Raw genomic sequence first — 16,786 nt, forward strand, 5'->3', positions numbered from 1 at the left:
TTGGTTGCCTTTTATTCTTTGGGACTTGTCCCATGAGCAGTAGAAAGGACAGGGCGAGAGAGCCCACCTCTCTCTCACACACACATACATACACACATACAGCAAGTACACAAGACTACACAGCATAAATCACAACCAGCCCACAAGTTGTCCATGTCCAGACACCTGCAACAAATAGAGTCACTCTGCTTATTAAGTATTTGATGTTAATCTTCATCAATATTCTGTACAGATAGAGTGCTAATGAACGATGATTACATCAACTGAAGTCTTCAGGTACACAGCTAGGGCCAGAGACCATGTCCAAAACAAACAGGGGGAAGGGAGGGGCAATGCAGGGGTCCCACACACAGACATGTAAACATACACACATTAAGGTGTTGGGGCAGATCTTCGACCATGCTGGGGCAAATACACTGGGGGATTTAGAATCTGTGAGGAAACAGAATACAAGAATACAGTACATTTTGTTCTCTTTTTGCCCATACACATTCACACGTTGAGTAAACTGATGGCAGGAGGTTGGGTGTAAACACAAGGCAGTGGAATGTGAGGCTGCAGAGAGAGGGGCGGGGGCGCGGGGGGTGCGACAGACATGCACTGTCCATGGGGTCACAGGTGAGGGGTGAAAGGCCCAGGGTGAAGGCTCAGTCCTCCAAGCTGCGGAAGGAGTTCTGCATGTCCTCCAGCAGCTGGGCGTAGTCAGACTTGATCTTGGCCTCTCCCTCCTTCACTGGGTCCTGAAACAGGCCAGACATATAGAGTTACAGAGGCTGGGTCCTGAAACAGGCCAGACATATAGAGTTACAGAGGCTGGGTCCTGAAACAGGCCAGACATATAGAGTTACAGAGGCTGGGTCCTGAAACAGGCCAGACATATAGAGTTACAGAGGCTGGGTCCTGAAACAGGCCAGACATATAGAGTTACAGAGGCTGGGTCCTGAAACAGGCCAGACATATAGAGTTACAGAGGCTGGGTCCTGAAACAGGACAGACATATAGAGTTACACAGACACACAAAGAGATCGTGATACAGACAAATAGTAAGAGAAACACTCATAGACAGCATAGAAATACACAAAGAGCGATACAGGGAACACACTCACACATACACACAGAGAGAGAACGAGAAACAGTCAGACAGCAGATGTACCTTGAACTTCATGGAGCTGAGTCTGTAGAGGATCTCTCCCAGGTGTTCTCGGATCATGGACCAGGTGATCTTGTTGTCGCTCTGAGCCGTGGTCTCCACCGCGTGCCTCGCCATGTCGTAGAACGCTATGATGTTGGACAGGATGCCTACCGTCTTATAGAAGGGACAAAACCTGCAGGGAGAGAGGTCAGAGAGTTACAGTTGGAATGACTTCACAGTCAATCTTTCAATATTACTCAGAAATATATGAGTAGGTCAGTGAGAGTAAGTGCGTTTGAGTGAGTGAGTGTTTTACCTGTCGTAGGGGGTGTAACCATTCTGTTGCAGGAAGTCATCCTTGAGGAGCTTGGCCACCTCCAGGGTGATCTTATCAGTTTCGGCCAGCGATGCCTGTCACCATGACAACCAGGACAATCTCAATATTATGAAGCAGAGGAGACATGGAGATAAAACCTCAGACTATAGAGATGCAGCCCAATATTGTCCCGCCTTCTTTCTTCCCCCTCCCCTCAGTTCCCCCTCACCTTGCCGACCAGCTGTACGATCTCAGCCAGGTCCTCCTCCTCCTGCAGGATCTCCTTGGCCTTGGTGCGCAGCGGGACGAACTCAGGGAAGTGCTTGTCGTAGTACTCGTCTAGCGCCCGCGTGTACTTACTGTAGCTGATCAGCCAGTTGACTGACGGGAAGTGCTTCCTCTGGGCCAGCTTCTTATCCAGACCCCAGAACACCTGAGAGAGGGAAGGATAGAGGGAGAGAGAGAGAGAAAGAGTGAGTGGGCAGAGAGAAAGAGGGAGAGAGGATGAAGGCAGGGAGAGAGGGAGGGAAAAAGAGGATGAAGAGTTGCATTCCCCTGCTCAGACGTTGCATGAATCAACCAATGGTTGCGTGCCACATCATTGATTGTCAGACTGACAGATTGCTATAACATATGATGTGGTTAGCTGATACGTAAAATACCTATCCAGGCGTTGTAAGATCTGACAGGCATCAGCATCAGGAGCGTACCCAAGGATTGATAGAGTCCCTAAAGCTTGTCTTTATTTCTTTGCTCCATATGGATGAGTGTAATGACCTTAATGATCACTGTTTTACAGCCTGTGTTCGTAATGGCTGCTCAGTGAAACGACCTGTCCTGATTTCTCATTGACATTTGGAAAAAAACTTTAATGAGCAAGCCTTCCTTCATGAACAGGCCTCTGTAAAATGGTATAGAATCAGCTTGATCCCCTCTGTCGAAGACGCTTGGACCTTCTTTTTTGATATTTTCAGTGGTATTGTTAACAAACATGCCCCCATAAAGAAAATTTGAATTAAAAACAGGTTCAGCCCCTGGTTCGACCGTGATCTTGCAGAGTTACTCCACCTCAAGAATTGCATTTGGCGAAACGCTCGGCACACGCATACTCAGGCTGACTGGCTTTCGTTCAGGCAAATGAGAAATAAGTGCACTCAGGCTATCCGAAAGGTAGACCATGTTCTGGAAAACGGAGAATAAACCCTCCTCACAGCTGCCCATGTCCCTTAATGTTGATGATGTGGTTGTTACTGACAAGAAGCACATGGCTGAGATTTTTAAAGCACCACTTCCTGCAGTCAGGATTCCTATTTGACTCAGCCATACCTCCTTGCCCGTCAAACATTTCCTCATCTCCCACCCCTTCTAATGCGACTATCCCCGATGCTTCTCCCTTTTTTTCCCCCTGCCTCGCTACAAAGTTTCTCCCTGCAGGCTGAGTTCGAGGTGTTCGAAGTGCTAAAGGAGCTCCTTAAACTTGACCCCCAAAAAACATATGGGTCAGATGGTTTAGACCCTTTCTTCTTTAAGGTTGCTGCCCCTATCATCGCCAAGCCTGTCTCTCCTTTCTGGGGAGGTTCCCATTGCTTAGAAGGCAGTCAAGCTGATCCTAACTGTTATAGGCTAATTTCTATTTTGCCCTGTTTATCAAAAGTGTTGGAAAAAACCTGTCAATAATCAACTGACTGGCTTTCTTGATGTCTATAGTATTCTCTCAGGTATGCAATCTGGTTTCCACTCAGGTTATGAATGTGTCATTGCAACCTTAAAGGTCCTAAATGATGTCACCATTGCCCTTGATTCTAAGCAATATTGTGCTGCTATTTTTATCAACTTGGCCAAAGCTTTTGATACGGTAGACCATTCCATTCTTGTGGACCGGTAAGGAGTATTGGTGTCTCTGAGGGGTCTTTGGGCTGGTTTGCTAACTATTTCTCTCAAAGAGTACAGTGTATAAAGTCAGAAAATCTGCTGTCTCAGCCACTGCCTGTCACCAAGGGAGTACCCCAAGGCTCGATCCTAGGCCCCACGCTCTTCTGAATTTACATCAACATAGCTCAGGCAGTAGGAATCTCCCATCCATTTATATGCAGATGATACAGTCTTATACTCAGCTTGCGTAGAATGACCCTCCTCCCACAGGTGTAATTACTACCTCTGAGGGCTTAGAGCTTGAGGTAGTCACCTCATACAAGTACTTGGAAGTATGGCTAGATGGCGCACTGTCCTTCTCTCAGCACATAAAAGCTGCAGGCTAAAGTTAAATCTAGACTTGGTTTCCTCTATCGTAATCGCTCCTCTTTCATCCCAGCTGCCAAACTAACCCTGATTCAGATGACCATCCTACCCATGCTAGATTACAGAGACATGATTTAAGGGTGCTCTCGAGGTAAGGGTGCTCTCGAGTGGCTAGATGTTCTTTACCATTAGGCCATCAGATTTGCCACCAATGCTCCTTTGAGGACACATTACTGCACTTTATACTCCTCTGTAAACTGGTCATCTCTGTATACCCATCGCAAGACCCACTGGTTGATGCCTATTTATAAAAACCTCTTAGGCCTCACTCCTCCCCTATCTGAGATATCTACTGCAGCCCTCATCCTCCACATACAACACCCGTTCTGCCAGTCACATTCTGATAAAGGTCCCCAAAGCACACACATCCCTGGGTCGCTCTTCTTTTCAGTTCGCTGCAGCTAGCGACTGGAACGAGCTGCAACAAACACTCAAACGGGACAGTTTTATCTCCATCTCTTCATTCAGACTCAATCATGGAAACTCTTACTGACAGCTGTGGCTGCTTTGTGTGATGTATTATTGTCTCGACCTTCTTGCCCTTTGTACCATGTTTTGTGCCTATACCTTGTTGTGTTGCTACCATGTTGTTGTTATGTTGTGTTGCTACCATGCTGTGTTGTCATGTGTTGCTGCCTTGCTATGTTGTTTTCTTAGGACTCTATGTAGTGTTGTCTATCTTGTTGTGATGTGTGTTTTGTCCTATATTTATATTATATTTATTTGTTATTTTTAACCCCAGGCCCCCGTCCCCGCAGGAGGCCTTTTGCCTTTCGGTAGGCCGTCATTGTAAATAAGAATGTGTTCTTAACTGACTTGCCTAGTTAAATAAAGGTTATATAAAATTAAAATAAATAAGTGGGTTCTATCAGAGCCAGACAGAAACCAGCTGTATCCACAGTTACCTGCACGATACCCAGGGTAGCTGATGTCACAGGATCAGAGAAGTCACCACCTGGGGGAGACACACTGTGGAAATGAAACAGAACATTGGTAACATGTGGTTATAACGTTAGAAGAAGCACTCCACTTCCGCCTATTCCAGCATGGCTAGATTGTGTTGGCAGGTTTCTGAGGTCTACTGGAGAGCTGAGAGGAGGAACAAGGGCTCCCCCATGTGGTGAAGAGATGTAACTGTACTCACGCCCCCACAATGCTGACGCTGCCCTCTCTCTCTGGGTTGCCAAGACACTTCACCCTGCCGGCACGCTCGTAGAATGACGCCAGACGGGCACCCAAGTAGGCTGGGTAACCACTGTCTGTGGACAAAACAGGCCTTACTTGATATGTCCAAATTCCCCCCACTAGCCCTAGAAGATGTCCTATACATTGCATTAAAAAAGCAACTATTTTGTATTTTGGGTGTTACCAGCAGCCACTCACCAGCGGGCATCTCAGCCAGTCGACCAGAGATCTCCCTGAGAGCCTCGGCCCATCGAGAGGTGGAGTCAGCCATCATGCTAACATTGTAGCCCATGTCCCTGAAGTACTCAGACAGCGTAATCCCTGCAGACACACACAGAGGACAAGTAGGTAATTGGTTAGGGGGTGTGCTCCATGTTGTGGTCTCAGCCCTGTCATTGGCTGGGAGGTTTGCTGTGTTATGCTCTGGGCCCTGTGATTGGTTCCTACCTGTGTAGATAGAGGCCTCTCTAGCAGCCACAGGCATGTTGGAGGTGTTGGCCACCAGCGCTGTTCTCTTCATGATGCTCTCAGTCTTCCCATCCACCTCCATGGTCAGCTATTAGACAGACACACTGTCAATCATCCTGACCTTCAATAAGAAAAAGGCTAACGCTAATGATGATGATCATGATAATCTAATGACATTCAGTGCGTTCGGAAAGTATTCAGACCCTTTGACCTTTTCCACATTTTGTTACTTTACAGCCTTATTCTAAAATTGATTAAATTAATGTTTTTCCTCATCAATCTACACACAACACCCCACAATGACAAAGCAAAAACTGTTTTTTAGAAATGTTTACAAATTTATAGAAAAATCAAATTAAAATAAATACCATATTTACATAACTATTCAGACCCTTTGCTCTGAGACTCGAAATTGAGCTCAGGTGCATCCTGTTTCCATTGATCATCCTTGAGATGTTTATACAACTTGATTGGAGTCCACCTGTGGTAAATTCAATTAATTGGACATGATTTGGAAAGGCACACACACCTGTCTATATAAGATCCCACAGTTGAAAGTGCATTTCAGAGCAAAAACCAAGCCATGAGGTCAAAGGAATTGTCCGTAGCGCTCCAAGACAGAATTGTATCGAGGCACAGATCTGGAGTAGGGTACCAAAAACATTTCTGCAGCATTGAAGGTCCCCAAGAACACAGTGGCCTCCATCATTCTTAAATGGAAGAAGTTTGGAACCACCAAGACTCTTCCAAGAGCTGGCCGCCCGGCCAAACTGAGCAATCAGGGGAGAAGTGCCTTGGTCAGGGAGGTGACCAAGAACCGAATGGTCACTCTGACAGAGTTCTAGGGTTCCTCTGCAGAGATGGAAGAAACTTCCAGATGTACAACTATCTCTGCAGCAGTCCACCAATTAGGCCTTTATGGTAGATTGGCCAGACGGAAGCCATTCCTCAGTAAAAGGCACATGACAGCCCGCTTGGAGTTTGCCAAAAGGCACCTAAAGGACTCTCAGAGCATGAGAAACAAGATTCTCTGGTCTGATGAAACAAAGATTGAACTCTTTGGCCTAAATGCCAAGCGTCACGTCTGGAGGACACTTGGCACCCTATGATCACTTGGTTACAGAGCTGATGCCTGCTGGACTGTTCATTTATCACGGTACTCCACTTTGTTTACCTTTGTTTATCTGTCGGCCCTAGCCCCGAACTCAGGCCCTGTGTGTAGTTAACCGACCCTCTCTGCCCATTCATCGCCATTTTACCTGTTGTCGTTGACTTAGCTGATTAGCTGTTGTTGTTGACTTAGCTAGCTAAGCTAGCTAGCTAAAAAAGCAATTTCATCCATTTTAGAGTAAGGCTGTAACGTAACAAAATGTGGAAAAAGTCAAGTTGCTCAGAATACTTTCCGAATGAACTGTGACACCACCCACCTCGGGGAAATCTCGCAGAACTTCTGACATCTCGTTCCCTCGCTCCCCGCAGCCTACGTAGACGATGACATCACTGTTGGAGTACTTTGACAGGGACTGGGAGATGACAGTTTTACCACAGCCAAAGGCTCCGGGGATGGCTGTGGTTCCTCCCTGGACACACCTGGACACAGAGACAGACAGAACAGACCGGGGGCAGGGAGATGGAAGCAGAGGTTGAGTATATTGGCAGATTCAGATAAAACTTTCTAATTCAGTTTCCTTGTAGCAGAACATTGAAGACAGATGGACAGAAAGACATTCTGATAGTGTTTTTAAGAAAAGAGGGGAAATGGGAGAATGCTAAGAGAGGGATTCCCTGAAGCAGAGACAGCGAGATGGAGAAAGGTGAAGGAAGGATAGATGGAAAAGTGGGGTAAGAGAAAGGGGACTCACGGGAAGAGGGCGTCCAGTACTCTCTGTCCGGTCAGCAGTGGGTGATTGGCGGGTAGCTTCTCTGTGACCGGACGAATCTGTCGCACTGGCCAGACTTGGACCATGGTGAACTTTTCCTTCATACCCTCAAACTCCAGCTCCAACACCACATCCTGAAACACACACACAGTCTTAATACATAAATGACCCCACGTGTATTACTATGGATTTAGACAAGGTTGGGTGGTGGAACTAACCGAGACGTCATAGTTTCCGGGGGGAGCCACATAGGTGACGGTTCCTCTGTTCCTCGGGGGCAGCATGATCTTGTGCTTGATGAGGGAGTTCTCAAACACCATCCCATAGATATCACCCCCTGTGATGTGACTGCCCACCTAAGAGAGAGGGGGGAGATAAGGGGTTAATGGTTATCAATTCAAACTTTAACATGAAAGCTAGAAAATTCTCCAGACCCATTGCTCATCTTACTCCCAAAACAGAGGTGGGGTTACCGCTTTGTTATTGTTTCAATTAAGGATTCTAGCTTTAAATGTACAGTTCAGTATGTGGTCTAAGGACACTTGAAATTGTGGATAGTGTAGCACATCGAGTAAACCATGCAAGCACTTTCCTCAGAGTAGTAGGACACACCCACCCGTAAGCTCTTGACGGGGGAGAACTCCCATTTCAGGTCTCGGTTGAGGGCTCCGATATTGACTCCACGGGGGATGTAGATGCTCTGTGTTAGGTCGTTGATGTCCTTCAGGGGGCGCTGGATACCGTCGAAGATGGAGCCCATGATGCCTGGGCCCAGCTCCACTGACAGAGGCTTCCCTGTCCGCAGCACCGGGTCCCCAACGGATACACCCGCTGTGACAATGCTCAGGAACACATTCACAGTGTGTGTGTGTGTGTGTGTGTGTGTGTGTGTGTGTGTGTGTGTGTGTGTGTGTGTGTGTGTGTTTCAGTAGATTTCAGTCTTTTTTTCATGTGTCTGTGAGTGTTATCAAGAGGTCGCTATGGTGTAGAAGACTGAGTGTGTATGTACCGTAAAAATGTGTTCAGTAATGAACACTAAGGTGATTGTATAAATATATAGTAAGTGTGTATACACACACACACACACCATGGCAGTTGGAACCGGTTCAGGGAACCAAACCCGAAAATAACCAAATATTTGGAGGAACAGAATCAGAACTGCGAATGAAAGTGATCTATAATGTTCCGGGAACAGAACTGTTATTTTATAATCATGGGAACGTTTACATTCCGGGTATTTTTTTCTTCTGTCCCACTAAACACGCTGTAAAGCACCACTGCAAAGCCCTCACCCTCAAACTTTTTCCAGTGTCTACCCACTAGAAGATTTTTGCCAGTATGTGTGCCAGAGTTTCCATTAGGAAAATTAGAAAAAAACATCCATATGCATTCAGATTGAACCTGGCGCAGCCAGCACCATCAATAAACAAGGGATATTGGCCAAATGAGCCACATTTATGTCCTTTAAAAAAACTATTTGTGTTTCGATGTGTAAGATATGCAAAATCTCTCTCTCTCAGCATGCTACGACACGCATTTCTTTATGTCAGATGGCTAGGCCTTGTCTGCTGTACAGATATAGGCGTATAGAAGGAGGCTAATTTGTTAATTTTCTATCACAGTAAAGGAAGGAATGATGTAAACCGGTACTTTTGTTTTGGTTCTAACTGATTCAGAAATGTATTTTGCTGGTCAGAACGGAAAAAAATGATGGTTCTGTTCAGAAAAAAACCGATTGGAAAATTATTTTTGGTTCCAACCCCTAACAGACAGGTGCAGTCATGTACACACAGGCATAGCACTGTATGTACCAGGAGAACACTGACAGTCAGGTACAGTAAAGCTTGCATCCCAAATGAAACCCCTATTAACTTTACAGTGCACTTCTTTTAACCAGGGCCCTTATTTCTCTGGTCAAAAGTAGTGCCCTATGTAGGGAATAGGATGCCATTTGGGATACAACCAGTCAGGTGCAGTAACAGTATAACCCGTTAGGATACATGTCTCCTCGTAAACCTGGATGGTGGCCATGTCTCCCTCCAGCCTGATGATCTCTCCCACCAGCTCACTGTGGCCCACTCTCACCAGCTCATACATGGCCGCTCCCGCCATGGCAGTGGCCGTCACCACTGCAGCACAGCCAGGGGACAACACAGGTCAGAGGTCACACACCATGCAAGAGAGACGGATCTCTAGTCCAAACTCCACGCCAGATTGGAGTAAACAGATTAGTGCCAAGTCAAGCCTCCTATCTCCTAGCTTACTACCAGAGGGATATTTATTTTTATTTTTTTTACCTTTATTTGACTAGGCATAGCTGAGGCTATTACCAAAGCATCCCTTCTTCAGCTAGCCTAAAACCTTTAGAGCCTAAACAGAGGCACATGAGACATAGGTGAATGTGTATGTGAGATAGTGACCTGGGCCGGAGACTCCATGGACGTATCCAAACTCGCTCTCTTTCTCCTCATCCCAGATCTTAGGCAGCTTGGACAGGTCCATCCTGGCAGGCTAGATCTGAGAGAAAGAAAGAAGAATGGAGTGAGTGTGTGAATGACCGTGATAAAGGGAGCGAGAAGAGAGAAAGAGTGGTGCACAGTCCACAGAGCACCACTGACGGGTTGGTTGTTCAGCAACAAAACCATTGTGTGCACAACTATGGGGAAAAACACACGGTTTGGCTTAGATTGTTCACAACATGTAAACTATATTTAGTCTCCAATGTTTATTGAAAACAAATACATTTTCTAAATGGTTCACTGACATGGATGAAAATACCCTCAAATTAAAGCTGACAGTCTGCATTTTAAACTCATAGTCATTGTATCATTTAAAATCCAAAGTGCTGTAGTACAGAGACAAAACATTTGTCACTAGCTAGGTTTCCATCCAATTGGCGACAGATTTTCATGGGAATATGATAGAATCCGCATAAAGAAAACATGCGCATTTTCCCACCAGTGGTATATTTCCACCAAATTGACTTCTTGCAGATAAAAATCAGTGCGTGATGACGTAGTGCACACAAAATGTACTTTTTCGCTTAGGTTTTCATGTATCAAATACAAATCTAAAGTTCAATGTGTTTCCATCGCATTTTCAACAATAGCGATAGTTTTGTCACAAAAACTGTTGTGTTAAATAGTAAATGTGTCCACTCTGGTCTTGGTACCTGTGCTCTAGCCAACAGCTACAGATACAGTGTGGGTAGGCTGTGAGGGTTGTCTAGTCTACATGATGAGATTATTATGGATTTCTATTTGTCAAACGGCAGTCAAGCATAGATCATCATGTCACCAGAATAAGACCCTCGATATTCATTGGAAAGCAGCATCAAGCTCATTACCGTGCACTTTCACCACCCTGTGAAATTAATCATAACTTATTTCATCTGTAGCCTAATAAACTGCATAGTTTTCCGAGTGACTCCAAATTTACTTCGATATGATGGTTATTATATCAATAACAATAACAGGACCCAGCCTCTGTGTAACTCTATACGTCTGGCACATAAAGTAGTTTCCACCTCCATGTCCCAAATAATACATTTTACAGACACAAAAAGACCTCACCATCTCGAACAAACAAAGTCTGTTGGCGTTAATAAAAATTGTACCGAAACTACCTGTTTCCATCACAGCTGTTACGATTTATTTTATTTTGTTATGGTATGACTTTACTTGCATAAAAAAAACTATGGATGAAACGTGGTTACTGTCCCAGTATGGAGCTCACCGTATATACAGCTGTATTGATTCGTGTTATAGCTGACTGCATCCCAGACCATAGTGAGTTATAGTCCTGGCTGGGACACTATTGACCCAGTCATTAGAAGGTCAATGGGTTTCTCATCCAACTCAAAATCCACCCACCTATCCATTCTGAATCTGTTCAAAGCAGCTTGTTAACCCTCTCCAACACTAAAAACATACACACACTAACAGAGTAGGACAATTACTACATGATGATTACACACAGACTAATTCCCTCCCACACATAGGCTTAAAAAGTAAGCTTTCTGCAATGGTGAGAGGGACTCGCAAACATATAGCACACTATCGGGAAACAGTCTGTACACACAGATCACTGTCCCTCTGTTCTGTTACCATGACAATATCACCCCTTTTCCGAACCGTGACCATGGTGATATCCCAGCGACTAGAGCCCAACATCACGACTCGGCATCTCTCTCTCTCTCTCTCTGGGGGGGGGGGGGGGGGGGGGCTAACGCTACAGTGGCTAATGTTATGGTGCTGCTGAATCTATACTGCATGGGTTTAACAACAACCCCTCATCACCCACTCTGTCTGTAGACACACAAACACCATCCCTGCTTCAGTGCCCTTTTGTCCTTTCCACTGATAGGGCCTTTTCCTCCATGCTAGACTGGCTATGTTATCTGTGTAGAAATACAGCAGCCCCCTCAACAGATCTAGTCTGGAGCAGCAGGATACAGACCTAAGGATGTGGCATCCGTGGCCAAGCTTAGCTTACATGGCATTTGTACCTCCATTCTTAAGACATTTAAAACAATGCAAAAACATACTTTCTTTATCAAGTGCTCAATTCTTCCCTTTCTCTTGAATGTTTTATTCCCTCTGGATCCTATCAGGTGCAAAATACTTACTGTAAAACAGGACAGACATACATACATAAATGCATGTATACACACACTGACAGACACACACTTGGACAGAATTTAATAATTTCCATTGCGATATTAGAGACTCATAGGGTGGAATATATGCATGAGGCGTCACATGACTGTGGAGACATGGCTGGCCGAGTTATATGGGCCGTTTGAGGAAGTGGAAAATCCTAGTGTGGGGTAGGATTGGGAAGTCAACTAAATTAGTGTCTTTGTGAATTGTATGAGATTCAGACACAGTGATTCACAACACTCTGGTATTTAAAAAGCTAGAGGATTAAATCCATATCCCTTGACACAACAGCGAGCATACTGCCAGGCCTCAGGGCAGCCACCTACCAAGCTCAGCAATCTATGGTACGATGCAGGCTGAAGTTGCCCTTAAAAACAGATCAGGGATCAGTTTACTCTCCCCAAAGTCCCTACCTTTATTGGGGGGAAAAAGTACTTCCACACTAACAGTTGTGGAAGTACAGTCAGAGGGTAAAACCCAGACATGCATCAAGTTTCTATGGACTCAGCCACATCATATGACACCAGTCATGTGACGTATGGAATCCGTTAATCAAGGATACACTCACTGAGCACTGCAGTGTTACAATGTAAATGATCCGTTAATCAAGGATACACTCACTGAGCACTGCAGTGTTACAATGTAAATGATCCGTTAATCAAGGATACACTCACTGAGCACTGCAGTGTTACAATGTAAATGATCCGTTTATCAAGGATACACTCACTGAGCACTGCAGTGTTACAATGTAAATGATCCGTTTATCAAGGATACACTCACTGAGCACTGCAGTGTTACAATGTAAATGATCCGTTTATCAAGGATACACTCACTGAGCACTGCAGTGTTACAATGTAAATGATCCGTTTATCAAGGATACACTCACTGAGCACTGCAGTGTTAAAATGTAAACGATCCATACTCAGCAATGTCTCTCCAGTGAGGGTAACCAGTGACCAAACAAAGGAGCTTTAGCCTAATAAAATAATGTCCCATTCAGCATAATCTGTCTCATAATGAAACTAGCGCGAGTGCTGGTTGCAAGGTGTTGCATAATCCTGTAAACCCAACGGCTCACATTTAACTTCCTGTTCAAGTTTTCAAATGTCATGAAATAGTGCTAATTTACTAAGTAAGTGCATCCCAAATTGACAATGGATTCACACAATCACCAACAACCACCCTTCCCCTGGCCGCCAGTGATTCTGAAGGGCAGAATCAGGAAGGCAAGCACTGAAGAGAGTAAGAAGGCCTACAGTACAGGCCGAGGTTCTAGTGCAGGGGTAGAACATAATTATAATAATTTGTACACTGCAAATTGACCACAAGTTTGCCCAAAAATAGGTACCATTTGAAAATAGAAATAATTTAATACGTTGATTACATTGAGACACAATCACATATATGTCTCCTTGTTTACATGTGGCAATACTTGGTAACATATTTTCGAAATTAAACTATTTTTTTGCTGAATTCCTTGTGATTTTACAGTCTTTTTTGACCCAAAACTTTAAAAAATATACACAACCAGTCAAAAGTTTGGACACCTTCTCATTCCAGGGTTTTTCTTTGTTGTTACTATTTTCTTCATTGTAGAATAATAGTGAAGACATCAAAACTATGAAATAACACATATGGAATCATGTAGTAACCAAAAAAGTGTTAAACAAATCAAAATATATTTTATATTTGAGATTCTTCAAAGTAGCCACCCTTGATGACAGCTTTGCACACACTTGACATTCTCTCAACCAGCTTCATGAGGTAGTCACCTGGAATTCCTTTCCCCTTCCTTGTCTTGTGTCCTTCATTAGACACTGCACTATAGAGGTGAAAGAAAATCGATGGGATTTCACAATATTGCTTTAACTTAGGGTTTCCTAAACTCAGTCCTCGGGACACACGTTTTGATTTTCACCATAGCACTACACAGCTGATTCAAATAATCAACTAATCATCAAGCTTTGACCATTTGAAACAGCTGTGTAGTGTTAGTGCAAAAACCAAAACGTGCACCCCTTGGGGTCCCAAGGACACCATTTGGGAGACAGTGATTTAACCTATCCTTACTTCTCAGATCAGTGCAGATGAAGGAGAAGGGAAGAGGATGTTAACTAACATGATTGAGATTCACCCAAACAGGCCCTACCCTATAAGCAGACACTTCTGATGATAAATTCAACATCCAAGTGAGGATGTGGTGGGGCTGTGACAGGTGCACAGGGTCCTAACGTGCTTGTGCTAAATGCATTGAATGATTCTTCCTCTTCCGTAGTCAAACAGAATCATCCTCATGTGCCACTGTCACACTAGCCTATGTCACTAGGGACAAACCAACGGAATAGGGCCCGCTTGAGAATAATATGTGATTTTTCTTTGATTTACAATACCACTCTCTGCATGTATTTTGAATTGATAACATTTGTAGTAGGGCTACCAGTCTCCCTCTTATCTCAGGTGCATTGCCCCAAAGTCTGCTGGTCAGTCAGCTGAGATTAAAGTAGCCCAATAATGGACTAAAGGAGCCTAACGTTACTGCTTATAATCCAATGGCCTTACATGTTCTGTTTATAGGTGAATTGGCTCTGGAAGCCAAAACGGCCAAATAATCCATCTAAAACGTGAATCGATTCTCAATTGCGGTGCGGTTCAAGAAATAGAAATCCCTCTACATTCATATCAAAATAATTTCACAAACGAAAAATACAAACTGACTGTGCACTGTTATAACCGGTTTTAACAGTTGCAGCCTACTGTATTTTTTTTTTTTTTGTGACAACATGTTTGTGGTGTCGGTCTTCCGTTTACACATGTGTTCAGAGGATAGCTAATTAGCACAAAAAGTCCACTCGGTCTTCCATGTTTTCCATAAACAAGCATTGTAATACGGAAATATTGGCTTGTGGGAACCCTATAAAAAAAGGTGTATATCAATACATCAATAACATTTTGTTTTTTTACAATTATTTCTCGCCGATATGAAATATAAGGTTCTTATGTTTCCAAAACCGTACGGCAAGCAATGCGTGTTAATTTTCAGACCAAGCGTCACGGCTCTTAACAGATGACGTTTTAGTCCAATGACTCTTATGTGTAATGTAATGGAACCGAGAGCCATGATCAAGGGCTACATTGCCAAAGGTGTCTTGTCAACATAATCACATGACCACCAATGCGCTGTAGCGTCGACATCATTTTTTTTTACATGATCGAATCTATCCATGGCCATGTAACAGAAAATAACATAACTTGTTGCATTGTTGCTATAAAAAAAACACATTGAGAGACATATACATAACGTGAGGCACGATGTTTACGCATTTTTGCGCAACAACAACTGACATTTGAGAAGCCGCATTGCCAGCGTTGCAATTTGATGGTGATAAAAATCCTTGTACTTTTTTATTCAAATAGGCCTACATTTTAATGCAAAACCAAGACCATGAATGCATTTAAATGTATGTTCCAATTATCAAAATCCTTTGATAAACGACCGTATTATTTAAGCCTAGGTCATCTGTCAAAATCGCTGGCTGTGCCATTTTGATGCATTTCGAAAGAATTATGAAAAATCACATAATATAGACATTGCATTTAATCTAATTTGATGATAATAAAACGGCATAGCTACCTTCAGAAATTAAACGGTCCAGCGTTTTGATCCTCTGCCTAGGGAAGACGTGAGTTGCGATACGACAGCAAATGATCAGCTGACTTCATTCAATCCGAGTTTTGCAGATCGCGAGACTCGGGACTCACAACACTGCAACTGCTCCCATTATGGCTCAAGCTCACTCCGGTGTCAAATATATAGATGGAAAGATATCTACTTCCTCTTGATATTCGTCTATAGTTTGAAATAAACATTTAAAAACAACAACAAAAGAACAGAACAGCTGATTAATTAGACATGTTCCACGGTTGAGGCTCGGAACGAAAAAAAAGATCGAAGGCTCCACAATAGGCCGAGGGCAGAAAAGTTAACAGTAGAATTATGTGGTCTTTTTCGAGAAAATATCTTTGCGTTTGAGCCAAAATGGCGGTAGAACAATAGGGTGTTGCTGTTACGTGTTAAATGTGGATTGCACTGTTGGACACTGGAGATTTGCATGACACAATATTTTACGTCAGTGCTATGAATTCAAATGAAATATCGATTTGCTCCACAAATTATAAAAAATTTAAGAATAGCAAATTATTATTAAGACATGTAAAAATCTAACAAAAATGTCAAAACCAATGGTCAATACATACTTCAAGAACAAAAATCCCAAAATGTTTCAATATTTCAAAAACAGAACTCGTTTTTTTATTCAACAGAAATATTTAGGTAATTTGCTCAACCCATATAATAAAAATAACTGGATAAAAAAATATGAACGTACAGTGACATTCTGCGATTAGACGGATGGGTATGGGGATGTTGATGTTGTAGTTTCAATGAGCAGGGCAGAGGCAAAAAGCCTGATATTGACAGTGATGGTGCCGAGATGGCAGAAGCAGTGGAATAGAGATACTAAGGGCGGGCATTTATTTCAAGTACAGAGGAAAGTCGAGGAGGGGAGAACGGCAGGAAAGGACAGAAGAGAGGAGGCTATTTTTTTACAAAATTAAGGGTGGGACACAGCCATTTGAATACGACCTTATTGTGATAGGAAAACATCCAACAGGAAAGTGTGATTATTGGCAGGAAACAGAGAGCGTGGAGCATGTATCGCTACAGTGTGGGCAGTATCAGAGGGAAAGAGAGAGGCTGAGATCTATTACGAGGGAAAAGGGGATACAGGAAATTAGTTTAAAGACTATGTTTAGTAGAATGTCATTAGACATAGTCTCCAATATGTTG

General features: G+C 43.6%; 1 protein-coding gene across 1 annotated transcript; it reads right to left on the reverse strand.

Annotated features, from left to right (window-relative positions):
- Positions 1-15,705, reverse strand: LOC120050966 (V-type proton ATPase catalytic subunit A). The gene is made up of 15 exons (XM_038997516.1): positions 15,572-15,705; positions 9,700-9,796; positions 9,280-9,408; positions 7,896-8,110; positions 7,498-7,635; positions 7,262-7,413; positions 6,827-6,989; positions 5,379-5,487; positions 5,130-5,252; positions 4,891-5,005; positions 4,652-4,715; positions 1,678-1,881; positions 1,449-1,543; positions 1,154-1,325; positions 1-740 (listed from the first exon to the last, which is right to left on the reverse strand). The coding sequence occupies exons 2-15, from the start codon at positions 9,779-9,781 to the stop codon at positions 648-650; spliced, it is 1,854 nt and encodes a 617-aa protein (XP_038853444.1). The 5' UTR covers positions 9,782-9,796; positions 15,572-15,705; the 3' UTR covers positions 1-647.
- Positions 15,706-16,786: the final 1,081 nt, after the last annotated feature.

The sequence above is a fragment of the Salvelinus namaycush genome, chromosome 7, assembly GCF_016432855.1.
Source record: "Salvelinus namaycush isolate Seneca chromosome 7, SaNama_1.0, whole genome shotgun sequence".
Taxonomy (NCBI): Eukaryota; Metazoa; Chordata; class Actinopteri; order Salmoniformes; family Salmonidae; genus Salvelinus; species Salvelinus namaycush.

Coding starts and splice junctions, on each gene's coding strand:
- LOC120050966 (XM_038997516.1), bottom strand. CDS start 9,781: ATGGACCTGTCCAAGCTGCCTAAGATCTGGGATGAGGAGAAAGAGAGC. Junction 7,636..7,895: donor CCCCCGTCAAGAGCTTACGG/GTGGGTGTGTCC, acceptor CCTCTCTCTTAG/GTGGGCAGTCACATCACAGG. Junction 1,882..4,651: donor CTACCCTGGGTATCGTGCAG/GTAACTGTGGAT, acceptor TCCCTCTCTCAG/GTGTTCTGGGGTCTGGATAA.